The sequence below is a fragment of the Pan troglodytes genome, chromosome 5 (genome assembly GCF_028858775.2).
Source record: "Pan troglodytes isolate AG18354 chromosome 5, NHGRI_mPanTro3-v2.0_pri, whole genome shotgun sequence".
Taxonomy (NCBI): Eukaryota; Metazoa; Chordata; class Mammalia; order Primates; family Hominidae; genus Pan; species Pan troglodytes.
Window position 1 is genome coordinate 181323651 of NC_072403.2, and position 26824 is coordinate 181350474.

The 26824-nt window shown below is 50.1% G+C and overlaps 1 protein-coding gene across 1 annotated transcript in view; it reads right to left on the bottom strand.

Annotated features, from left to right (window-relative positions):
• THBS2 (thrombospondin 2) overlaps positions 1–17498 on the bottom strand; it is a 39003-nt gene extending 21505 nt beyond the window's left edge. Inside the window, exons 1-10 of the mRNA XM_024357525.2 lie at positions 17420–17498; positions 17154–17326; positions 14206–14279; positions 11565–12121; positions 9341–9425; positions 5072–5268; positions 3784–3924; positions 2932–3028; positions 959–1129; positions 504–680 (exon numbers count right to left, since the gene is read on the bottom strand). Coding sequence (XP_024213293.1) covers positions 504–680; positions 959–1129; positions 2932–3028; positions 3784–3924; positions 5072–5268; positions 9341–9425; positions 11565–12121; positions 14206–14257 — 1477 coding nt within the window. The 5' untranslated portion in view covers positions 14258–14279; positions 17154–17326; positions 17420–17498. The remainder of the gene's footprint in view (positions 1–503; positions 681–958; positions 1130–2931; positions 3029–3783; positions 3925–5071; positions 5269–9340; positions 9426–11564; positions 12122–14205; positions 14280–17153; positions 17327–17419) is intronic.
• Positions 17499–26824: the final 9326 nt, after the last annotated feature.

The following is a 26824-nucleotide window of genomic DNA, read 5'->3' on the forward strand; positions in this document are numbered from 1 at the left end:
TTCCCATCCACACTCACTCCCCATCCACACTCATTCCCCCATAAACACCATCCACACTCACTTCCCATCCACACTCACTCCCCATCCACACTCATTCCCCCATAAACACCATCTACACTCACTCCCCATCCACACTCATTCCCCATCCACACTCACTCCATCCACACTCACTCCCCATCCCCACTCACTCCCCCATCCACATTCACTCCCATGACAGAGCTGCAGTGCTGGCTCATTCTTCCTTTAATTACAGTCTGTCCTGAACCGGAATGAAACGGGGCTATCTCAGAGGTTTGCGCTGAGCACAGGTGAGCAGAATTAATCACAAAGGATGGGTTCATTACCGAGCCAGGCCCGGGATGGCAGCCCCCTTTGCTGCTCGGCTGGGGCTGGGCTGGGCTGGAACAGGCCCTGACACCCCGGATCCCGGCTCCAGCTGTGGCTGCTCACTGTGAGCTGCCTGTGAGCCCGCCCTCCCAGGGCCCCGCCTTCACCGTACTTACTTGGGCATGGGGCGCCCTGGCAGGCTTTGGTCTCCCGGCCACTCCCTTTGCAATTCTTGCCCCCCATCTGGGGCACTGGGGAGTTGCAGAGACGGATGCGTGTGATATTGCCAACTCCACAGGTCACAGAGCATGAAGACCAAGGTGACCAGTGGCTCCAGCCGCCGTCCTGCCGGACTAACACAAGAAGCAGAGAGAGATCAGGCTGTGCCGCCTAGAGGGGTATTTGCCTGTAAGCGGTGTGCCTTATTAACCGAGGAGCATCTCACAGCTGCTGAGGAGAGGGAAGGAGAACCCCTCCCATCAGCTGGGAGAAAAAGCCTCACCTGGCTAGAATCCTTGCAAAGGCCCAGCACCTCGTGAGGGCAGCTCTGTCCCTTGCAAAGGTCCCGATGACTGGGAGAAACGCGGCCCCACCCCCACAGGCACGCGGGTGTCACCTGCCCGACACTCACTGCGGGTGTCACACTTGCTCAGACTGCAAGCCCGTGTCTGGATGGAGGGCCCCAAGCAGGTGTTGCTGGTGACGTCACAGGACCGGCCTCTCTGCTGGGTCCCAGAGCCACACGTCACAGAGCACTGGGTCCACTCTGCCCACGGAGACCAGCCCTCCTCACCGTCCACCGCTGCCAGAGGAAGCAAACACAGTGGCATCAGGCCCTGCCTCACAGACGTGCCACAGAACAGAACGGGCACAGGGCAGCTGGCGTGGGGCCACAGTTCATGCATCCAGGAATCTGAGGGGCCACTGCCTGGCTGGGGCAGGTGGACATCCCAGTGGCTGGGCCGTGGCTCCGTGGGACCCAAGTTTGTGACCTGCACAGGAGTTCAGGGACTGCCTTTCAAGAGAAGAGCAAAAACGCCTTTCTGGGTCTACTGTTAGGGTGCTGAGGGGAGCTAAATCCATGTGTGTCCAGGAAAGTCTTTTAATCGATTTTATAAAATAGCTTGCCAAAGACAGTGTTGAATTTTTCTACATGAGGTTTCATTAAAGTTACAAAGATGTAACGTATTTCCACTTAACCTCTGTTCGCTGATTTACATAATGTAGTGAAACATTTCAATTATTGGTGAAAATTACAGGTCACTTATTTCCAAGTAAACTGAAACAAGCTAATAAAAAGGAGATTCCCTGTAAAGAAATTCTTCATAGGTAATCACAGCCGCTAAATGGGGGGAAAGAGTAACCTGACGCAAGAAATCATTCCCGTGAGGAGAGAAGCCCAGTGAATGCACCATGACTCAGTGTTCTAGAAAGCAGGGAAATGAAAGAAAAGAAAAATGGTCAAGGAGGTATTTTCCTGGTCATGATGCTCCTGATAACATAAAATGTCTCCTTCTAGTCTAATGTGGGCCCTTTGATTATCAAGATTATATTTTTATGCTTTGCCAGGAGCATTCTGACTTTGTGAATACCTAACAGGCACTTTTATGCATATTGAATTGTTGGTTTTAATTATAAGACTAACTGTATAGGGGATACATTTTCTGCATGTTACAGGCAATAAATTTGAAACTCAGAAAAATCCCATTTTATTCAAAATCACAGAGTGGCAGAGTGTGAGCTCTGAGTCCCTTCATTCTCTGTCCACATCAGAGGTAAGGTGCCCTGAGGATGACACAGCTCTGGGGCCACAGGGACATTCTGGGAATGTTTGGGGGATGGTGACTAGTTTAGTTTGGGAGAAGCGTTGCCTGATCTTAGTGCAGCAGCAACTTGGGGTGTAGACCTGAAGCACCTTGCCAATGGCACGGCACTGGGGAGCCACGGATGGCTCAGGAGCTCTGGGTGGGGTCAGCAGAGCTAACTTGGGAAGGGAACTCGGGGCAGGGGTGGGAGGCAGCACAGAGACCTGAGGGCAGCTTTGGGGCCAACTCAGTCTCTGAACGTGCACTGAGTTTCCAGGGTGGCCCGGGAATCCCCAGGGTGTCCACACGTGGTTCCTCTCCATCTCAGGTTCTGTTCCTTGGAATGTATTTCTATCCCTTAGAACATATTCTTCGGATAACAGTCTTTGGTTTTTGTTTGTCTGATTTTCTATTGTTTTTTCCAGGAACGTGTGTACAGTGATCACTTGCTGCCATAACACAGTCACAGATCTACGTGTGTTCTCTGACTCTCAGCTGGGGCTCCATCGGGGCCTGCTCTGGGCTCACCTGCGTGACCACTGGGCTCAGCTTCCTCGTCTGAGAAGCATCAGGACTGGCCTTCCCACCCCCGCGTTCCCAGGGCTTCCACACTCCTTTCTGGCCATGAGTCAGTCCTCAGTGGATGACCAGTGGCCTGGGGTGGCCCTCTGATTCTCTCACCTGTACTCAGGGGGCTGAACCTCACTCTTCTCTGCCAAAACCAACCAATGAATAAATAAACAAACAAGCATGGAATTCCTAAAAATGCAGGATGCGCTTGCCGGCTGGCGATACTCACAGTGGAGGCAGGAAGGGCAGCATTCGCCTTCCACAAAGGACGGACTGGCGCAGGTTGCAGGCGGGCAGGTGATTTGGTGGCAAATGGTTTTAAATTTCTACAAGTGAAGAAAGGCATGCATGGAACACTCATTTAAAAGGAGGGGACGCTGGTACAAGGGCTGAGACTAGAAGGGGTCGACAGAATGGCTGAATGTTTTCCATCCTACGGACCATACATTACAGAGATGTGAAAATAAGGGCATCTTTTTCTCCCATTAGTGCTGACAGCCTAACAAGAACAGGGCCCCCAGATGGCTCTTTGCATCCATTCCATTCCTTTCTCCCTTCACTGAGCAGCAAGGATGCAACAGAGAGCTCCACGCTTCCTGGAAGGAGGGAAGAAAAGACGGGCAGCAGGAACTCCTGTTATCTAAGGTAATGCTGAGGCCATTGTCAGCAGAAATAGAGTAACATTAAAAGCTAAATTGTCTGTCTGTAAGACTTCAGGCAGTGGCTTGTATTTCCCCCAAACGTTTCTGCTGAGCCTCAGGCTCTGTTGGAACCGGATGGAATTAAATGCAGAGTCTAGGGCCATGTCTGGCTTCTCTGTTCCTCCTGTTTCTAACCAACTGGGGACGCTGGCCAGGTTGCTCCCCCTCTCTGGGCTCTGGTTCTTTATGTGCAAACAAAGAGGTTGATTCAAGTCCTAAATACGGTTCCTGCCCTTCTGTGTTTCTTACACTGAAATTTCCTCACATAGCTGAACCGGTTTCACACATCAGCACTGAACGCTGGCATTTCCAGGCAGTCAGGCTCTGCCAAGGGTCCGATGGTGTCCTCTTCCCCCAGGAGCCGTGTTCTGGGGCCTCACCTTGCAGGTACACGAGGTGCAGCTGTCCACCACCCACGTTTCATTTTCCGCAAAGAACCGGCCATCCTGCCAGCAAGCTGACATGTTCCTTGTCTTAGGAGGGCCACCGATGAGCTCCCAGAGAAACTGGTTATCATTCGACTGGAAAATCAAGTGAAACATTTAAGTATAGACAATAATACTACATATTTAGTCATCATGCTTGTGGATGAAAAACAAAGTTCCTCCTTCATTAAAAAGCTCTAAAGTCAAGTAAGACTTGACTCATCCCTGGGTGGAAGCTCCGGAAGTTGTCCTCCATCCTCACGGGGCTTTCTGAGCCACAGCTTCGTCACTGCCTGGGCTTCTGGGGCTCCCCATCCACCTGCCTTCCTGGAGAGCGGAAATCGCGTGGCTCACATCACACCTGGACCAGTGCAGAGCAACGCTGGGGCTCCTTCGACTGGGGATGCCAGGTGGGACTGGGGTGGGAACGAGGTCCCCAGGCAGCAGCCATAACGACAGGCAGGGATACAGTCAAGCTCCTGCCCTCGCCACCCTCCCTGCCCTGGGATCCTGCCCTCGACCCCCTCCCCGCCCCGGGCTCCTGCCCTCGCCGCCCTCCCTGCCCCAGACTCCTGCCCCCGCCGCCCTCCCTGCCCTGGGCTCCATCTCCTGGCATCATTTACTTCATGCCCTCTGGGTACGAGTGACAGTCAGCGTCACCGCACCCTGGTTAGCCATGTGGATGTCGTGGGGCACCGTGGCCCGGAGCACCTCATTATGTTCAGTCCCTTTCTCTAAACTGCGAGCTGCCCGTCCTGAGCCCCGCAGGCATCCCTCTCTTCCTGGCCGCGCTGTGCCGCTCAAACCCATTTCACTCCTGCCAGCCTCACAGGAACTTCCCGTCCTGCCTCTTCAGCTACGCCAACATGCAGTCCTTTAAATAAAATTATTTTCCTCTGCAGGGGTGTGTGTGTGTGTGTGTGTGTGTGTGTGTGTGTACACTCATACCTACAGATTTACCAAGGAGGTAAATTTCCCAAAATTAAGAATTTATTTTGGAGACTGTGCCCAGGACTGTTTTCCTTGGGAATACTTCCCAAGATCTACCCAACTTCCCTCTAACAATGCTGAATATTGAGCAAGGATCCTGAGGAGCCCGGCAGACACCTCCCCTGTGAACTGTGGGTTTTTACATTGAGCACGAGGCACTGCCAGGCCAGGGAATGTTGATACCTGCTGAGATGGGCCAGCGGCGGAGCTGCCCGTGCCCTGTGACCCCCGCGGCCCCCGCATGAGTACCCACCACTCTCTTGAGGTTCTCGCTGAGCTGGTTCACGAGGACGTGGAGCCCCGAGAGCTCCTGGACCATGTTTCCCAGCTCCTCACACGAGCGTTCGCACACCTCGGGCCTCCTCTCCGAGCTGGGGCCCACGTACTCGGTGGTGACATGCGGACCCAGGCGCAGCGTCTCTGTGTTCTCACTGATGGCGTTGATCTCAGCTGAGGGCAAGCATAGACGGGCCGTGAGCATTACGGAGGACGGGGCCAGCAGCAGGGGCCAGGACCACAGGGAGGACCATCTGCCCTGGCTCCCAGAGCAGCCTGGTGCTGGGTGACACCAGGAACAGCAGGGACAGGGGACAGCAGCTATTTCCCACACTGCCACATGTCACAGAAGGAGCAGAACAGAAATTAGCTCAGGAGTGGGGAGACACATCAGCATAGGAGAGGCCTGCACAGTCCAAACGCAGGAGCACCAGTGGCCACGCATGTCACTCAGACCCAGGTCCCCTCTTTGCAAAGCTTCCGACCACAAATCTGCTTCTTGAACACATCCCCCATGTGTTCTGATGGCTCCTCTCGACTCTTCATCCTTTTTTTTTCATCCCCAAATACCCTTTGTTATGGCTCCTTGCTCTGCTTTAAAGAAAATTCACTATCCTCTTGCTCAAACAGCCAGTCCCCTCGAGACTGTGCCTTGCTCCTCCTGGCCTTCCCATCTTCCCACTGCTCCTAACTTCCCACCTTCCCACCGCTCCCACATTCTCACCTTCCCACCTTTCCACCTTCCCACCACTCCTACCTTCCCACCTTCCCACATTCCCACCTTCCCACCTTCCCACCGCTCCCACCTTCCCACCACTCCCACCTTCCCACCACTCCCACCTTCCCACCACTCCCACCTTCCCACCTTCCCACCACTCCCACCTTCCCAGTGCTCCCATCTTCCCACCTTCCCACTACTCCCACCTTCCCACCTTCCCACCACTCCCACCTTCCCACCGCTCCCACCTTCCCACCGCTCCCACCTTCCCACATTCCCACCTTCCCACCTTCCCACCTTCCCACTGCTCCCACCTTCCCACCTTCCCACATTCCCACCTTCCCACCTTCCCACATTCCCACCTTCCCACATTCCCACCTTCCCACCTTCCCACATTCCCACCTTCCCACATTCCCACCTTCCCACCACTCCCACCTTCCCACCTTCCCACTGCTCCCACCTTCCCACCTTCCCACCACTCCTACCTTCCCACCTTCCCACCGCTCCCACCTTCCCACCTTCCCACCTTCCCACCTCTCCCACCTTCCCACCACTCCCACCTTTCCACATTCCCACCACTCCCTCTGAAGCCCTAGATCGTGGGACCTGGGTGGGTATGGCATGTAATTTACAAATTGACCTGAGGCGAGTCAGGGACGGAGGCGGGGTCCAGTCCTCAGGTCAGCGGGGCCTGCGCAGTTGCAGTCGGGACCCAGGCTCTAGGCCAGAGCTCACCTCACCCCCATGTAGGACCCTGCTCCCTCTCAGGGGTGAAGATCCCATCTTTGAAATGCCTGACTTCTCTCAGACAGTCCATTACTGAGGAAAGACTTAGACATTTTACAGCACTGTCAGGCATTCCGTGATTGAGTTTTTAATTACTTGGTTATAAACTGTGCTGCAATTCATACTAAGCTCAGAAGCTTCCCCTCGGATTCATGTTGCCCATAACCATGTACAATCAGGTCAATATCAACATATTAATAGAGACAAAGAAACCACCCTGAGTGGATTTTACCCAGCACACTAATCTTTAACTAACCTAGGGTATTTGTTTTTCATTCCTCTAAAAGTTAAACAAAAGACCGCATATATCTTTGCTTCTGCTCTGGCTCTGACAGGAATGTAGTTTTACCTGGTAGTAAAACCTTCCAGCTAACTTGCATTTCTCCAGGCTTCTGCCAGTATTCTCAGTTGTAAAATAATAATGGCTCAGCCTCTTCACAAGGTTACTCTCACTTTTAACGAACAGTGAAAAAGGGGATGTCATTACCAAGAACCAATCCATGAACTAGCTGTTTGTATAAGACCAATTTTCCTTAAGTCTGACATAACCAGTGAAGAAGAAGTCTTTGTTGTGTTGGCAAAGATCTCCAAATGGGACATTGGCATCCACCTGGCTTTGAGTAGACTAACTCATGGGTGATTGCCACATATGGTCAGGTAGATATATGTATATAGATCCATACTTATTCTACACATCTGGAGATAACAGATCTAGATTTCTCTGTAAGTGGTTTTTTTTTTTTTTTTTTTTTTGGAAGATCTAAGAGTTTCCCATAAGTTTTAAAAGTTTGCTTTTGATAGTTCCAGGGATTATTGACTTGCACCTGTGAGCCTAGGAAATACCTGCTGAAGGAGGCTGCACCTACTAGGGTGTATGCTGGTAACACACACACACACACACACACACACACACACAAGGTGTTTGCTCACATAGAGGTGTAAGTCATGTTTGTCATAGTAGGTTAGTTTTACTCACTGACCATTATGACAACTGACTCAACATGCCATGGACAACCTTAGCTCTAGTTTAACTGAACCCACGTGAAATTATAGTACAAACGTGATTAGGAACACCGCGAAGGGTATATTTTCTTTCATACAAAGAATATTTGCATATATGTTTTGTTTATAAAAACAATATTTTTCTATATTAGTGAAAATACACACACACACGTATACATATAAATATATCAGACTGAAAAAACATTATTGCAACAAAAAGTACCCAAAAGCCCCGCAGCCAACTGCACCCCAGGAGCCCCCAGAAGAGCACTGCCTCATGAAGCTGAGGCCCTGGCACGCAGAATGCTGGAGCCAAGATAACTCCGCCTGTGCTGCAAATCACCCCTCAGGTAACAGGCACAGTGAGGGTCGTGGTGGGGGTGACAGTTGGAGCTGGAATGAGGGTTGGTCTTAGAACACCCTTCTCCCTGCATTGATGATCAAATGTCTCCTTGTTCTCCTTCCTCACAGGACGTGCACAATGACCAGGACCTGCAAAGTGTAACTGAAGAGTGGGCTACGCACCCCGGTTCTGAAGTAGGCGGTGGGATCACAGAGTCATTGTGCATCAAAGATACCAAATGCCACATATTCCTGATGTATAGATTCATGACATAACAGTTTACACTTGTCATAATTTGGAATTGAAATGGCCTGGCCTTCATGTGCACACAGCCACACCGTGTGGCAGACGTGAGCTCCGCTTTGAGGCTGTCAGACCCAGGCAGCAGCCCTGCTCCCTGCTCACTGGGGAGCTCAACATGGCAGCCACACAGCACTCCCTTGGGTGCCAGCCTTCATCTTTGTAAAATGAAGAAAGTGAAAGTGCCCATCTCACGTAGTCATTCTGAAGATTAAATGATGTACGGCATTTAATGAACCTGTCATAGTGACCTTCAGAATTAAATGCTCAAGAAAATATTGGAAAGTGTGCTTGGAAATATGATTCACAATTGTAACTAACAGAAAAGATGAGATCATCTGTCAATGATTTAAGTAGCATAGATTTCCATCATATGATGGAGTCAACAACTATGAACAGTATAAGAAAACTTCTAGGCTGGGTGTGGTGGCTCACACCTGTAATCCCAGCACTTTGGGAGGCCAAGGCGGGCAGATCACGAGGTCAGGAGATCGAGACCATCCTGGCTAACACACTGAAACCCCGTCTCTAAAAATACAAAAAATTAGCCGGGTGTGGTGGCGGGTGCCTGTAGTCCCAGCTACTCGGGAGGCTGAGGCAGAAGAATGGCGTGAACCCAGGAGGCAGAGCTTGCAGTGAGCCCAGATTGCACCACTGCACTCCAGCCTGAGTGACAGAGTGAGACTCTGGCTCAAAAAAAAAAAAAAAGAAAACTTCTATAAGTCAAGTTTGACAAATATCTATGACTTTCCTTAGGCAGACAAGCATCACACATTAATATACTGGAAAAGTTGTCTATATTTCAACTCATATTAAAGTACCAGCTATTTATATTTTGTCTTCCATAATAAAATTATTTGGATTATTAAAATATACTTAAAATTAACTGTTTAATCAATTTATTATTTTCAGGTATCAACATGTCTAAGTTGACCAGCTAAGTCACTCAAAGACAATAGTGGTAGTTACCCAAATATTTTTACTTAAATTTTTACAAGCATGCATGCACACACATACACACACACACACACACACCATGTCACAATAGAAATCCATCCCAGCCAGTATATAAAATGCATTTTTCACAACACACCTACCTCCCTGGCCTTGCTGGCAACCCTTCTTGCTTAGAATGTCTTCCAGAGAGTTTTCAAACACTAGGTGGACGTTCTGAAGCAAACCCTGTGAGTACACACAAGCAGAAAAACAGAGCAACAGATAAACATCCAATGTCTGATGCCAAGCTAACTGACATCCTAAAAATACAAGTTGGAATCTTCAAGCAGTGAGAGTATTTCCTTCTACGTAGCAGGTTTGCAATCTCTTTATAATCAGTTTTTCTGTATATAGTACTTTTGAAATTTTGTTTTTAAGCATGACACAAGAAATGGAAGTGTAATGTAAGAAATCTACCTAGAAGAAGGAAATGTTTCATAAATAAGAGTGAGATGGCCCTTGGAGAGGTGTGGCCTGCTGTGTGTTCTGGGCATGTTCCCATGGACGTTCAAGGCCATTCGTTCCTTGCAAGTCACTCATGATTAGCGAGTTTCTGCATTGGGCAAAGGGGCTCACAGAGTCCCACTGGTCCTCTCAGAGACACAGACCCTGGGCCTGCAGGAGCGCCTTCCGCAGCTGAGTTACGACGGGGCTGGGCCAGTCCTATATGGTATGGAACTCCTGGACACCCATGAGAAATTGACTCAACAACAAGCTATGCATCTCTAGGCCTTTTACTCAAATTACTGAGTTTAACCATGTACTTATTTCCAAGGCCCTACACGTCCGGGAGGGAGCAATGTACCATACACCATTGTGATTCTAAAGACCTGCAGTTTAAGATTCATTTCCAAACATATTTTAACCAAAATGGACATGAAACCATTCCCTCATAAATCACTAGCCCTTTCCCTTGGAAAAGGGCACCTGCTACTTTGCTCTCCCATCATTTCGCTACTAAAGCAAACATTTAGGAGTGGTTTTGGTTGTGATCAAAAAAGTCTGGGATTGCTAGAAACATTTGAATAGGGTTGATTCCTTGATCATCAAACCAGCCTCAATCTCAACTGATGATAATTAGTGCAGTTAGGGAAGCACACCTGGGGCAGCCCTCTCTGATTAATCGTGGCTTAGAAAGGCGTGCGTTGTTGTGTGTGTGTGCGCTTGTATGTGGTGTTTGCATGTGAAAGGGTGAGTGCCTGTGTGAAAGTACGTATGTGCTGACAACTGCCTGTGGCTCTGCATGCATTGTGTGTGCACGTGTGCCTGTTTGTATACACATGTGTGATGGATGTATGTGCATGCATGAGTTTGCATGAGGTGTTTGTGTGTATGTATACATGTGTATGAGTGTGTGTGCATTTGTGCATGTGTATGTGTGTGTACATGTGTGGTTCTGTGTGTGCATCTATATGATGTTCGTGTGTTTATGTGTGGGGGGATGTGTGAGTGTATGTATGGTATTTGTGTAGGTATGTAAATGTGATGTGTGTGACTGTGTATGGTACTTTTGTGCACGTGTGTATGTGTGTGTTCACATGTGTGTGGTGTGTGTGCATTGCATGGCTGTGGGTGGTGTGTGCACAACTGTTTTGTGCACACATGTATAAGTGCTTACATATGGTTGTGTGCACATGTGCATGCATGAGTGTGTGTTCACATGTATGTGTGTGGTGTGTGTGTGCATGTGTGGTATGTGCACACGTCTGTGAATGTGAGTGCATGCATGGTGTTTATTTGTGTATGTGCATGGGTGCCCACATAGGGTGTGTGCACGTGTGTGCATGTGTGTTCACATGTATGTCTGTGTGGTGTGCATGTGTGCACATGAGTGTATGAATGGTGTTTATGTGCGTCTGCATGTGCGTGCCCATGTATGGTGTTTGTGTGCACATGGGCATGCATATGTGAGGGTGTGTTCACATGCATGTGTATGTGGTGAGGTGTGTGTGTGCGTGTCTGTGTGTGTGTTGCGTGGTGTGTGTACATGTGTGATGTATATACATATGTGAGTGTGAGTGCATATGCAGTGTTTGTGTATATGTCTTTGGATGTGTGTTCATGTGTTTGTGCGCATGTGTGTTTGTGTGTGTGTGGTGTGTGTGTGCATGTGTGCACATGCCTGTGGCTGCGTGTGGTGGGCAGTGTGTGCATGTGCATGTGGTGTGTGCATGCATGTGTGTGAGCACGTGCGGGGATGTGCAGTGTGCTTCTCTAAGGCCAGGCTCTGCCTGCTCAAGCATGGCATCACCAGACGCACTAGCAAATCAGTTCCCAGCTAAGCTCTTTCCTCCCTCACGGCGGCCACCTCCCTGCAGAGCGTACCCTGAAGTGACTCTCTCTGGCAGAGCCTTTGGCCACGTACATCCGGCTCTTTTCCGCCTGCAGGTGCTCGTAGAAGGGCTCGTCCAGAGCGAAGCTGTCTATGAGGTCGCAGCCCACGTGCAAGCTGTAGGTCTCGCCAGCCACCTGCACGGTGACGTTCTTCCACTGCGAGTCAGCCAGGCCGACGTCCTCCAGGGAGACCACGTGCCGGGTGCCGTCAATCCAGTAGGTGAGATCCAGCGTGTCCGCGGGGCCATTGGAGACGATCTCGAACTGCCTCTGGGAGAGACCGGGGCCCTCCAGAGCCAACAGCGTGCCCCTGGACTTGCCGTCCTGCTTGAGCTGGGCCGTGAGGAAGAAGCCCTCCTTCTGCCGCATGATCTTGGTGATCTTGCTGAGGTCATCTGCGTTCACCGGTGGGATGTAGTCAAAGCGCACGAAGCGGTAAGCCGGCACGCCGGGGTCGGGCCCGCGGAACTGCTTGGCGCCAATGGTCTTGCGGTTGATGTTGCTGATACTGAAAAGGTCGAAGGTCGTGTCTTTGTCCTGGTGACCAGCTGCAAAGGGAACCGCAGTGGAGAAGGGTGACGTAGGGGAAGAGGGCGAGGTTGGCCTGACCCGGGGTGACAAACCAGAACCTCGCGTGTAAGGAAATTAACGAGGCCTCCCAATATCCCGCAGCTTCTCTCCCTTTTTTAGAGGAATGCTGGAGCCACCTCTGATGAAAAGCCACTATCCTCCGTGCCAGTGCCGCTACTCAGAGTGTGGGCCCAACGCAGCTGCGGGTCTGTGGGGTCAGTTTCTGCCCCTGGCTGGTCGAGGAGCGTGTGCCAGAAGGTAAATCGGTGGAGACAGGCAGCGCCCTGTCCGTTCAGCTGGCCCTTTGCATAGCCCGACCTTCTTGGTGAGGGAATCCCGGCCTCGCTTGACATCCTGGCACATGTCCCAGGTCACTCTGTCTGGCTCTTCCATCTCAGATCTGAGGCTGAAAAGCAGCCGTCCTGTCTACCAGTTGATTGCTCAGGAAAAAACCAAATAAATGAATAAACTGGGAAAGACATGGATCTTTAGCCTTGCTATTGATAAAGTGTCAGAAAGCGGCTAAATCGTATGTTGCTTTCTTGTTGAGATCAACTGCCTAAAACCAGTTATGTCAGCAGGTTGTTATTTTGTAAAAATGTATTCTCCAACTCTTAATGCACCCTGTGGGTAAGGATCTGAAAGAGTGGTCAGTATCAAGTACAGAAACAAATGGTTTTAAGTCACCACCTAAGCTATTGGCAAGAAAAGTGATCAGATCTCACGAAAATCATAACAGTTTAAATAATTCAAAGCCAGGCGCGGTGGCTCACACCTGTAATCCCAGCACTTTGGGAGGCCAAGGCAGGTGGATCACGAGGTCAGGAGACGGAAACCATCATGGCTAACACAGTGAAACCCTGTCTCTACTAAAAATACAAAAAATTAGCCGGGCATGGTTGTGGGCGCTTGTAGTCCCAGCTACTCGGGAGGCTGAGGCAGGAGAATGGCGTGAACCTGGGAGGCGGAGCTTGCAGTGAGCCCAGATCACGCCACTGCACTCCAGCCTGGGTGACAGAGCAGGACTCCGTCCCAGAAAAAAAAAATGTAATACACTGAACGGAAAGTTTAAACAAAGCCTTCCTTTTCATCTAATATTTAGCAAATTAGAACAGGATAATACACAGGGTTGCTGATAGAAGTGGGCATTGGACCACTTTCCATAGAGTTACTTGGCAAGAATTAAAAGCTTTGATTCAGCAATTCTAATTTTGTAACCTATCCAAAGGATATAATCACAAATGCTACTTAAGATTTATCCACGTCAATATTTTTTGTGTCATCATTTATGCTAATGAAAATAAACCAATCTAAGTGGGAATTGATTGAAAAAGATCAGGCTTTATCTGTGATGAAATATTATGTGGTCATTAAAAATCATACTGTAGAAAAGTAAACACATGGGAAAATATTTAAAGGAGGAAGAAAGTGGAGCAAAAAGAATTCAACAAACACCAAACACTTGCAGTGTTGTGAACATCCTCTACAGAAGAAAGGATAAACGTACAGCTCTAGGTGGACAAACACTTGCAGTGTTGTGAACATCCTCCATAGAAGAAAGGATAAACTGTACAACTCTAGGTGGACAAACACTTGCAGTGTTGTGAACATCCTCCATAGAAGAAAGGATAAACGTACGACTCTAGGTGGACAAACACTTGCAGTGTTGTGAACATCCCCTATAGAAAAAAGGATAAACTGTACAACTCTAGGTGGACAAACACTTGCAGTGTTGTGAACATCCTCCATAGAAGAAAGGATAAACTGTACAACTCTAGGTGGACAAACACTTGCAGTGTTGTGAACATCCTCCATAGAAGAAAGGATAAACTGTACAACTCTAGGTGGAATTGCATTTTTCTCTAACACCTGAATTTTCCAAAGATAAATTATCTCATGTCATATTGGCTCAGAAGTAAGTTACTATTTGATTTATAAAGGAGCTAGAAGGTCCTCACGGGTAAGATTGTCCAACCACACACTTTATTTTGTCATCTCTCCCCTTGCAGCTAAGCCACATCTCACAAGCCAGAGAGAGACCACAGGCTCTGAGGACACTCACCTTGCGTGCTGGGCCACACCCACAGAGCCAGCAGGACCAGCCTCCAGACCATCCTGCCTCCTGCAGCTGAGCTCCTGGGAATACAGGAAACCCTTGTTAGTGATGAGTCCACAGCTGCAACCCTGCCTGTGAGCGAGACTGGCCGAGTAACTCACATGACCATTGAAAAACAGTTTGCGTATAAAACTCAGCACCAACTGGATTTGTGGCAAACTGAGAGCGAAGGAGGAAATTTACTCTTCCAGCAGGATCCTTCTAACTATAACTAAGATTTGTTGGGCTTGCATTTGCCGGCAAGCACTGTGCTCTTCACGTTCTAAATATTCCTATTATTTCATCTTCATAACAGCCTGGGAGGTACGTGCTGCTCTAATTGTCCTCAATTTACAGATGAGCAAATGGAAGATGGGCAAGTTCAGCGCTTGCCTGGAGTAATTCTGTTCATACGACTCGTAGACAGGACTTAGATGTAGAAAGTTTGAATTTAGAAAAATATCCAGCCTGACAAAAATAATCTGTGAACGCATTTTGTGTAAATATCCAGCAAAAAACAGTTATGCATAACCTAATTAAATAGAATATCAACTGTAAAAAAAAGTTACAAATAAACTTAATTTGGTGAATTATACTTACAAAAAAACAGAACACTTGACTTAGCCATCATTTTGACCCTGCCTCTTTATTTTCCTGCAGGCCTGTTTTTCCATTCTTGGGGATTTTAAGTTGGCACGGCTCGGTGGAGGCTGGCCCCGAAGTCAGGAGATGTGGTCCAAAGCCCGGCTGGGTGATTAACCCTGTGGATCTCAGCTTCTCCTCTCCCGGGCGAGCATGAGCCTGAGGGTCCCAGGGCTCCCCAGGTCCCTTCCAGCAATTGGTCACACCCTGCTCTAGGTTGAAGGGAAGACTGAGACCCCAATTCTTCCCATATTTAGAATATCAAAGGCCGTTAACTTCTCATTGTTAATCCAAGGACTCTCCCTCTCCAGAAACAACATTTGGTAACCTGGAAATCCTCACCTTCCAGGAATAGAGAAACATTCCTCAGAAGAAGAGAAATGCTTGGCAGCACCTGCAGACCCCCCACCCATCTGCTCCTGGGACCACCCCCCAAACCATCTGCTCCCCCCAGTGCCGCCCCAGGGGTCCTTGGTGATTGTTTCATCTGTCCTGGCTCCGGAAGCAGCACGGCCTGCGGCCGGAGTCAGCACCAGGCTGAGCAATGCTGAGCACCGGCTGTGCAACCTAGGGAAACTTACTTAACTTCTCTGTCTCAGTTTTCTCATCCATAGAATGAAACGTAGCGTCATGTAAAATGCCCACCTCATCGGGTTGTCGTGAGAGATGAATTCGGCAAATGAAACTTCACCAGGGGCTGACTTAGCCCAGCGAGCCACAGGCATGGGTTACCGGGGCAGAATGTGCCTCTGGGTCTGGGGCGCTTTCTACTCCAACTGCCCGAGGCAGCTGCGGTAATAATGGTGGTGCTGATAGGGCCTTTCTATGGAGCTCTTAAGAGGGTTTAATGACAGGAGCGAACACTTGGCCACGAGCTTAGAACAGTACCTGCACGCAGTGAGCACCACAGAACGGTGTTAGAATACGCAGCTCAGGTACAGCCTTGGCAGGCTCTTCCCATCTCCCCACCTCATCAGCCCACACTGCCGGGTACGTCGCAGTCCCCTAAGGACAGCTGTGTGGGGCTGGCCCTGCAGAGGCCAGCCAAGAACAGGATGGTAAATGCGAAAGTTCTGGATGCCCAGCTTCATAAGGACAGGTTAGAAAAGCTAAATCAAACTCCTTTGACGAAACCAGATCCTACTATCTCTGCCTTGAGGTAGATTCTTACAAGAGCAGGAGGCTAACAAAGCATCCCCTGCTGCGGTTTGTCAAAGGACAGTGAGGCTCCATCCCACAGGAAGGATGAGCAGCCAGGCTACCTGGCCTCAGCCCATCCAGGGACACCGGGCAGGGATGGAGCCACGGATGAGCCAGTGCCGCTAATCCCTGCCCCAGCCTCTGCACGCCACACATCCACGTTTATGCTTGTGTTTTTCCAAAAGAAAGATTTCAGTGCCTGTCTGCAGCAGAATGTAGTTTGAATTTGCAAAGGTCTTTTAAAACTCTTTTCGTATGAACAATCAAAGTAAAAGACAGCTTTGCAGAGAGCTAATTGTTTACCGGCCGTCCACCACCAACAGCAGTCTGATTAAACACCAGACTCCTGGGTGCTCAGCTCCCAGTCCTGGGCAGCCAAACCCACCTTCCTTAAGTGGTAGCCAGGCAACCTGCCAGCTCGCTTTTCATATGCAAACTGCCCCAAGACTGTTAAAAGTCGCTGTGTGTCCCGGCAGTCACAGGATTTTCCATAGACTTACCACAAATACTCTCTAGTTATGTTCAAAACCACTTTTCAGCTGCTAATAATGTTAACAATCAGAGTCTCTCTTTAATCTACTAATAATGTTAACGATCAGAGTCTCTCTCTAATCTACTAATAATGATGTTAACAATCAGAGTCTCTCTCTAATCTCCAGTTACTTTTCAGATATTCCGGGAGTTGTTTCTAATTCTCTCCTCAATAACAAACTCTCATGTGGAATCTTCTTCGGAAACTGAAAACATAAAGCGTTTACCCGGGTTCCCAGGCAGGTATATACATTAAAATAGCAGCAGCCACAACCCTCAGAGAGGAAGGGGTGCCCGGCTGGTGAAAGCACAGCCACGCAGGAAAAGCTGAGGAGCGGCCACGTGCCTTGCTCTTCAAGCGGGCAGTAGAAACACCACGTGAAGAAACACTTGCCGTTTAGTGTTAATAGATACACCACCCACCTTAAGTTAAGAATCGAAATTGCTCCTTTTTCTTCTCCGCTTCTTAGAGTTCGAGAACTCTAATTTCTTAAAATTAGAGCACGATGAAATAATTGATTGAGTTTAAGAAATAATCGTACCTGGTTTGCCAAAAAGATGCAGTGATGACTGGTTTCAGTGTTCCGGACCGAGTCAGAAAGGCGCAGGCTGTGCTGGAGCGAGAGACCGGCCCTGCAGTGCAGGACGCTCCGGTGGACGTGGCCGAGCGGCTCCCGGGCAGCGCGGCTTTATATGCCGCTTCTCCTGTGCAGGGCTGTCAATCAGACACATGAGGAAGCACGTTTAATTCATTCCTTCGAAGGAATGACATCATCCCCCTTCTGATCTCACCATTTGCTCCGAGTACCTGCTGCAGGGGTCCAAGTCCAGCCCCTCTGTACTGGATGCCGTCTCCTCCTCCTGCACCCCGGCCCCTGCCAGACAGGCCTGGGAGGAGCCAGACGGAGAGAGGGAAGGCAGGGACTCACTTTTCCTGTCTTCTCTCAGGAAATAAGATGCTATAAATAACACTAGCAAGATTGGCTAGAACTCCTCATTTTGCTTAAGAGAAAAAAATGCAAGTTCTATGCCTTAAATATGTTTCGAATTACTCAATGTGATATTGGTCTTTCTAAACCAAATGAGTGACTCTCAATAACACATGACATACATCGGTGAGTATCAATAATCAGTCTGTATATTAACAAAGTTATTATGGTCAATAATCAAGTTTATTATGTGACAAAAATGAAATTTAATATAAAAGGAAGTTGCCAACATTTATCTCAGGCAGTTAGAGGACTGAAAAGCTGTACTGCAGCTTTGGGAAAATTCATTTTTACCCAAATTCTGCTTCATTTGCTCAGTGAGGATCCCCTAGAAGGACGTCTCCCAGTGGACGTGCAGTACCCGTAGAAGGGTGTGTCCCAGTGGACGTGCAGTACCCGGCCAAGTCCCCTTGGTGCACACTTGCACGTGGCCCCATCACAGGAACAGCCTGACGTGCAGGCACAGAGCAAGGACTCGAGAGAACGAGAAGCAGTGGCAGCAGCTAACCCCCGCCCCTCCCACACCTCAGGCATCACCCGCAATCAGGGTGCACTCTGCATGGGGGTGGGGGGCACCGCTTCTCAGAGGTCAGGGTGGACGATGGATGCGGAGGGGCTGCTTCTCCCGGGTCAGGGTATACAGTGGAAAGGGGAAGCTGCTGCTCTAAGGTGGGGGTTGATGGTACATGGGGGAGGGGCTGCTTCTCCCAAGTTGGGCTGGACAGTGGATGGGGGAGGTGCCACTTCTCCCAGGCCAGTGTGAAAGGTGGATGGTGGAGAGGCTGTTTCTCCCAGGTCAGTGTGAAAGGTGGCTGGGGATGTGTTGTTTCTCCCAGGTCAGGGTTAATGGCAGACAGGGGAGCTGCTGCTTCTCCTGGGTTGGGGTGGACCTTGGATGGGGGAGGTGCTACTTCCCCAGGTGGGGTGGATGGTGACTGGGGAGCTGCTGCTTTGCCCGGAGCCACCTGCACCTGCTTCATGTCGGCAACTGCCTGTCGGATTCCTTCACGTTTGTGTGGAGTTGTCAGCCTGGCCATGGACCCGTCAAGTCTTAGTTAGAGAACATTAAAGCGAATTTCTGTGGACACAACCCTTACTGTGTCTGTGGCAGGGGAGTGTCTCTTAAGCCTCCTGGCATTCCCCCACAGGGGTCCAGCGCTGCAGAGGTCGGCAGGCACCATGAAGAGCAAGCCTCACTTTCTGGCCTCTGTCTTCAGGGAGGATATGCGAGCGGGTGTGGGAGAGGGAAGGAGCTTTCATTTGTGAAAACCTCTGTTTTTCCTAATGGCACCTGTTTATTTATCACTGGGCAAACATCGGTTTCCGACACATGCACAGACAAAAGCCTCCAAGAGTGTATGTGTCATGTTTAAGGTACGTTATTTTGCTTTTTAAGCTATTGGGGACAAAGTCATCATTTGAATTAAAAAGTAGTTTAAATAGATTGATGTTATCTCAAATTCAAAAAAAGTATAAACCAGTTCCCCTTAAAGAATTTTCAGTGGATAATTATCCATTCATCAGTTTGAGTTTTTCTGCCTCCAGGTTAGTTTTTCCTGGGGCCAGAACATGGAGGGCGGCATCCCCTACTCTGCGTGCCACGGCCTCTGCCATTCCTCAGTCCACAGAATGCGTGTTTCCTGATTAAAGCTGAAGACAGGCAGCTCAGCTGCTCAGCACTTCAGAAGCATGCGGTGAAGACCGTGACACTCACTGGGGAGCAGGAAGGTATGTAGTCATGACTCCACGTGCTGATGGGCAGGTGCAGAGAAGATGGGCCTCCTTCTGTAAAATCTGGCAGCCCAGAATCAGGGAAGTCTGTTTAGAGGAGACAGAAGGTAAGCCGATTGGAACATGGCCCGTGAATGGGGTGTCCCCGGTTGAGAAAGTATTTCAGGCAGAGAGAGTGGGTAGGTGTTCATGGTGCAAAGAACAGCAGGCTCCTGGTGCGGCACCCAGGCCAGGTGCATGGAATGGGCTTCATAGACGGTGGAAGTCACAGAGAGGTTCCTGGCAGGGTGAGGCGGGACTTCATGGGCCCACTGTGCAGGGGACCAGAGGGGGAGTAGAGGGGACAGCCCCTGGTCAGCATCTTCCCTGGGCCCCCTGGGGGTAAGGAGGAAGGGAGATGTGAGGATGAAACAAAAAGCAGTCAGAGGCTTCGGCAGGAAAGCCAGCGATGCTGAGGGAAGCATCATCACGTGCGTGCGCAGGGGGACGAGGGACAGACACGCCGCAGGTGGAATCATGTCCCCCCAAGTTCACGTCCACCCCAAACCTGTGAATGAGCTTACTGGAAATACCACAGTGTTTGTGGGTGAAATCAAGTGTAGATATCGTCGAACTGATGTAGAGCAGGCTCCAAATCTAATGGCTAGTGTTCTAATAAGAATAGAGAATATGAGGACGGAGACACAGGGCGAGCTCCGCTTGATGAAAGAGGCAGAGACCACAGTGATGCAACCACTAGCCAAGGTCACCAAGGACTGCCAGAAACACCAGAACTGTGGGAGACAGGGAAGGGGCCTCTGCCAGAACATTCCGAGGACGTGCAGCCCTGCCACACACTGCGTTTAAAACTGCTGGACTCCAGAACCACGGGACAATACATGTGTGTTGTTTGTGATACTTCATCATAGCGGGCCCAGGGAACTAATACAGGCACACCTTGGAGATACCGCAGGCTCGGTTCCACACCTCTGCAATAAAGTGAGTTGCATGGATTTGTGCCTTCCCAGTGCATATAAAAGGGATGTTTACACTCCACTATTGTCTATTAAGGGTGCAATAGCATTATGTCTAAGAGAACAATGTGCATATCTTAATTCTAAAACATTTCATTGCTCAAAACTACTAACCGTCATTTGAGCCTTCAATGAGCCGTCATCTTTTTGCTGGTGGAGAGTCTTGCCTCAATGCTGGTGGCTGCTGACTGATCAGGGTGGTGGTTGCTGAAGGTTGGAGTGTCTGTAGAAGGTTCTTAGAGTAAGACCACAATGAAGTTTGCTGCATCTATGGACTCTTTTATAAAACGTTTCTCTGTAGCATATCATGGTTTTTGATAGCAGTTTACTCACACAATAACTTGTTTCAAAATTGATGTCCATTCTCTGAAACGCTGCTGCTGTTTTTTCAACTTAGCTTATGTAATAGTCTAAATTATTTGTTGTCATCTCAACATCTTCCCTGGGAGTGAAGCATTTCACAACATCTTCACTGGGAGTACATTTCATCTGAAAAAATCATTTTCTTTGCTCATCCATAAGAAATAACTCCTGATCCATTCAAGTTTTATCATGAGAGTACAGCAATTCAGTCCCATCCTCAGGCCCAGCTTCTAACTCTACCTCTCTCACTCATTCCATCACATCTTCAGTGACTTCCTCTACTGAAGTCTTGAACCCTCAGGGTCATCCCTCATGGTGGGATTTGGAAGAATCAGCTTCTTCCAAACTCCTGTCAGTATTTATATTTTTCCTTCTCCCATGAATCATGAATGTCCTAGTGGCATCTAGAATGGTGAATCCTTTCCAGAAGGTTTTCAGTTGACTTTGCCCATATTCATCAGAGGAATCACTCTCTATGGCAGCTATAGCCTCATGAAATGTATTTCTTAAATAGTAAGACTTGAAAGTCCAAATGACTCCTTGATTGATGGGCTGCAAAGTGGATGTTGTGTTAGTAAGCATGAAAGCAACATTCATCTCATTGAGCATCTCCATCAGAGTTCTTGGGTGACTAGGTGCATTGACCAAGAGCAGTAATATTCTAAAATAGATCATTTTTTGAGCAGTAGGTCTCAACAGTGGGTTTGAAATATTTAGTCAGCCATGCTGAAAACAGATTTGCTGTCATCTAGACTTTTTTGTTCCATTTAAAGAGCATAAGAATAATACCTTTAGCATAGCTCTTAAGGGCTGAAGATTTTCAGATTGGTAAATGAGCACAGGCTTCAACTTGAAGTCACTGGCTGCATTAGCCTCTAATGAAAGAGACAGCCTGGCCTTTGAATTTTTGAAGCCAGGCATTGACTTCTCCTCTGTAGCTATGACAGTTGGAGATGGCCTCTTCTAATGCAAGGCTGTTTCGTCTTCATTGAAAAATCAGCTATTGAGTGTAGCCACCTCTGCAATGATTTTAGTTAGATCTTTTGGGTCACTTGCTGCAGCTTCTCCATCAGCACTTGCTGCTTCACCTTGCACTTTTGTCTTACAGAAATGGCTTCTTCCCTAAACTTGATGAACCAATCTCTGCCAGCTTCGAACTTTTCTTCTGCAGCTTCCTCATCTCTCTCAGCCTTCACAGAATTGAAGAGAGTTAGAGCTTTGCTTAGATTAGGCTTTGGCTTCAGAGAATGTTGTGGCTGGTTTGATTTTCTCTCCAGGACACTCAAACTTTCGCCCTATCCATCAGCAATAAGGCTGTTCTGCTTTCTTATCAATGGTGTGTATTATATCCGATGGGCATATTTCAGTGGAAGCCGGATGGATGAGTCTAAAGCCTGGGCGATCCTTTATTAGAGATGATGTTTAAATCCATGGGCAGGAGACGGGTGAGGCCACTGGAAAGAGGAAGGCAGGGAGGGGCAGACAGAGCCTTCGGGCATGGACCTCTGGCTGGAGCTGAACCACAGGTGTGGTGAGGGAGAGGGCTCCCTTCTGCCCCGGAAACTCCTGTCCCTGAACCGTGGTTTCCTTTGTCAGGTTGTGCATGGACTGCGTCAGAAACAGCAAATCCTGGTGTGGCTCTGTTCCTTTCACAGTGATGCAGGGGGGTTGAAAAGCAAGTGGACACATTGAATGTGCAGAGGCCTGAGCTGAAGAAAAGAGCACGGGCTGGGGACCAGGGCCAGGCACACTTGTCACAGCCCTTCTGACTCAGAGGTTTTTATATCACCTCCCCTTGCTCTTCTTTCTGGCCTGAACCTGCTTCCTAAGCACCCCAAGGTGATCTGGGGATACTTGCCGGATGGGCGCTGCTTGGAGCTTGTTAAAATTATCAAAAGAACAAGCAGACAGCCTTCCCCTGCACGGCTTCTCCAGCTGGAATGCGCACACAGGACACTGGGCCTGGCCCAAAGGCAGATTCCGACTCAGTAGGTGTGGGGTTGGGGAATCTGATGGTGGGTTTTGAACAAGCTCCCCTGCTCCAAGATCACGCTTGGAGTAGCAAGACTTTAGTGACTGTAACTCAGCAGGGCACTGTTATCCTGGCCACCACCTTGGGGTGGGTTTGTTGTCACACCCATTCTACAGAGGAGAAATCAAAGGTCCTGGCTCTGGCCTCGCCTTGTCGACCCTTGGGTCCTCGGGACCAGGATCCTTCCCTGGAGAGGGGCCCAGAATTCCCAGGGCCAGGGCTGAGGCCAGTCCCTCTGGCTTTGATTCCACCCAAGCTGCACTGACTTGGAGCATACACAGGAAAAGGAATGGGGGCTACTTTGTCGATTTGTTTAAGGCTCCATTTGCTCATCCATTTATTCAAAAAATACTCATTGAGCATCTGTGGCACCTAACACATCCCAGACACTGCAAACAGCACAGTACACATGAGGCATAAACAGGTCCCTGCCCTTTGGGGCTCCTATGTAGCCTGGCCTGCTGCCTAATTGAATTCCCACTAAGCCTCATGGAACTGTGGTCATCAGCTGATGCTCTGTGTCTTGTGTGACTGGAGCCTCCTGCCTCACAGGTAGCCGTAAGGGGTGAGCAGGAATCTTCTGCTCATTTCTGTTGTGCATAAATTCTAATTATGTCCCGGACACCACAGATTCCCTTTCCCAGGTGTTGTGCAAACATTCCAAGGCAAGTGGCAGGGCCTTCTCGGACATTTGTGTGGCCCCCTTCTTCACCTGCCCAGCCATCACTCCCCTTGTAAACCCAGCGTGGACCTGAGCCCATGCGCTCCACATCAGGAGGCCCAGGGGCTGCGTTCATGGCCCAGGCTTCCTGTGGGCATAGCCCAAGCCCCCTCCCCCTATCTCCTGCCCTGGAGTGGAGGTCATCCCTGGAGTGGAGGGAGGTCATCTCTGGAGTGGAGGGAGGTAATCCCTGGAGTGGAGGTCATGCCTCGAGTGGAGGGAGGTCATCCCTGGCGTGGAGGGAGGTCATCCCTGGAGTGGAGGGAGGTCATCCCTGGAGTGGAGGTCATCCCTGGAGTGGAGGGAGGTCATTCCTGGAGTGGAGGTCATGCCTGGAGTGAAGGTCATGCTTGAGCAGGTGGATGTGTGTCACTTCATCCTCTTGCACTGAGCTGCCTGGACACCCAATTCATCCTCCCTATCCCAAGAGCCCCTTATTTCCTGAGTCATGCCTGTTTCCCTGCTGGACTGGAAGTGCCGGTGTTTCAGACACTGAATGTCTCCCTCACTTCCCCTCTTTGCCTCTCAGCCCCTACATTCACCTGCCCTCCATTTGGGGAGTTCAGTTTCCAGATTGTGGAGACTTTGATCTGGCCCAGTCTGGTGCCCCTGGAAGGCAAGCTTCCTCCTGTTCTGCATGGGCCATTTGGATGACTAGCTTAGGCTGCCTTTTCCACCTGCTGAGACCTTTTGCCCCTTCATCACACACATTGACCTTGCCTCCAAGGCTGCCACAGATGCGAGTTTGCTGGCTGTCCCCTCTGTGACACTGGTCACTGACGGGAACGCTCATGGCCAGGACTGCGCACAGAGCTCATGGTCCTTCTCATGCCATTCTCAAATCGCTGTCCTCTGTCTGCCTTCCCTCCTCCCTACGTTATCAGCACCGCAGGCATCTGCTCCCTGGACTCAGAGCCTGTCTCTAATCACAGGGCTCAGAGTGTTCTATCTCTTTTAGGGACTCCCACTGTAACGGGGGATCTTTGGGACTGCATGACCACTTTAGAAACTTCTGGAATAATGGAAGTTTCAGGCAATGCATCTGCACAGATACTGCATCTTTACAAACTGAAGGTCTGTGGCAAGTCTGCAGGTGCCATTTCTCCAACAACAAGTGCTCACTTCATGGCTCTGTGTCATGCTTTGTAATTCTTATGCTATTTCACATTTTTTGTTATTATTCTGTCTGTGCTGGTGACCTGTGATCAGTGGCCTTCAGTGTTAACTACCTTAATTGTTTGGGGCCATCAACAATTGCACCCATGTAAGATGGTGAACAAAATCGATGAGGATTGTGTGTGCTCTCACTTCCCCACCGAAGGCCGTTCCATCTCTCTCCCTCTCTTCCGGCCTCCCTATTCCCTGAGATGCAACAATATTGAAATTAAGCCAATTAATAACCTACAATGGCCTCTAAGAGTTCAAGTGAAAGGGAGAGTTTGGATTTCTCACTGCAAATCAAAAGCTAGAACTAATTAAGCTTAGTGAGGAAGGCATATCAAAAGCTGAGACAGGCTGAAAGCTAGGCCTCTTGCACCAAGCAGCGCCCATCCGGCAAGTATCCCCAGATCACCTTGGGGTGCTTAGGAAGCAGGTTCAGGCCAGAGAGAAGAGCAAGGGGAGGTGACATAAAAACCTCTGAGTCAGAAGGGCTGTGACTAGTGTGCCTGGCCCTGGTCCCCAGCCCGTGCTCTTTTCTTCAGCTCAGGCCTCTGCACATTCAATGTGTCCACTTGCTTTTCAACCCCCCTGCATCACTGTGAAAGGAACAGAGCCACACCAGGATTTGCTGTTTCTGACGCAGTCCATGCACAACCTGACAATGGAAATGGTTCAGGGACAGGAGTTTCCGGGGCAGAAGGGAGCCCTCTCCCTCACCACACCTGTGGTTCAGCTCCAGCCGGAGGTCCATGCCCTGGGGACTCTGTCTGCCCCTCCCCGCCTCCCTCTTTCCAGTGGTCTCACCTGTCTCCTGCCCATGGATTTAAACATCATGTCTAACGAAGGATTGCCCAGGCTTTAGACTCATCCATCTGGCTTCCACTGAAATACGCCCATCGGATGTAAAACTCCTCCCTGCTCCCCAGGAACAGAGGCCGCCCCATCCCAACCTCCCCCAAACCAGCAAGTGTCCTGATCACTAGGCTCCACAAGGCAAGACCTCTGCGTCACCTCTGATTCTTATCCCTCCCTGGAACTGGGGTCCAATCCACCTGCAAGTCCCAAGAGCACAGCCCTGGCCCAGGCCCCCTCCGTACCTCCTGCACTCGCGGCCACTACTGCAAATCCAGGGCTCCACCAGGCCCCTCTGAGCCTCCTGCACCCGCGGCCACTACTGCAAACCCAGGGTTCCACCAGGCCCCCTCCAAGCCTCCTGCACCCGCGGCCACTACTGCAAACCCAGGGTTCCACCAGGCCCCCTCCAAGCCTCCTGCACCCGCGGCCACTACTGCAAAGCCAGGGTTCCACCATCTTCTCCCTCTGGATCCTGGCCATGGGAGTGGTCAGCGGACATCCTCACTCAGGGTCCCCAGGAAGCCACCTAGCCACCTTCTGACCAGCACAATCATAATAAAATGGGGACGAGCCTGGGGCCCTCTCCTAGGGAGCTGAGGCCACGTCCCACAGAGTGCTCAGAACAGATCCCAGCCTAACAGCAGAGAGAGGTCAGTGGCTCACTAGTGCCAGGCATCCCAATCCTCCGTCCCTGCACCCACCCTCCGGCCAGCCCCTCCCCACACAGCAACCACAGGGACATCTGTGACGGAGACCCCGCTGGAAAAATCCCCCAGGGACCTCCCAGTGCACTTAGTAAGAGCCGACTCTCACAGCTTCCTCCCATAGTCTGGCCCTGCCCCTTCCAAGCTTCCCCTCCCTCCCAGCTGCCTTTATGTGCCTCAGATGCTGTCCTTGAGCTCTCTGTGCTTCTCCCATCACATCCTCAGAGGCTGGGTCTTTAGTCACCCAGACCCCAGGCCCAAACCCTCCTCCAAGGGTCTTCTCTGACCACCGGCCCCAAAACCCCCACCCTGCATCCCAGTCCCTTTCTGGGTCATTTCACTTTTTCCTTAGCATCTGTCAGCTGGCTGTCTCTGAGGTCAGCTTGCTGGCCATTTACCACGCACATCCGGCTTCTTGCCCACCAGCATGAGCTCCTCTAGAAGAGAATCTCGGGACCAGCACCCAACCTTCCTCTCTCGGTGGCTCTGCATCCCCCACCCAGAGCAGAGTGCAGCACAGAGCCAGTGACGGACACTGGCTGAGGGCATGAGTCTCTTGGCGGATGGGCCCGCTCTTGGCCGTGAGCCCGGGTGTTGGTGTTTAGCTGAGAGGGATGGAAAGTAGCCAAGCTGGTCTGACCAGA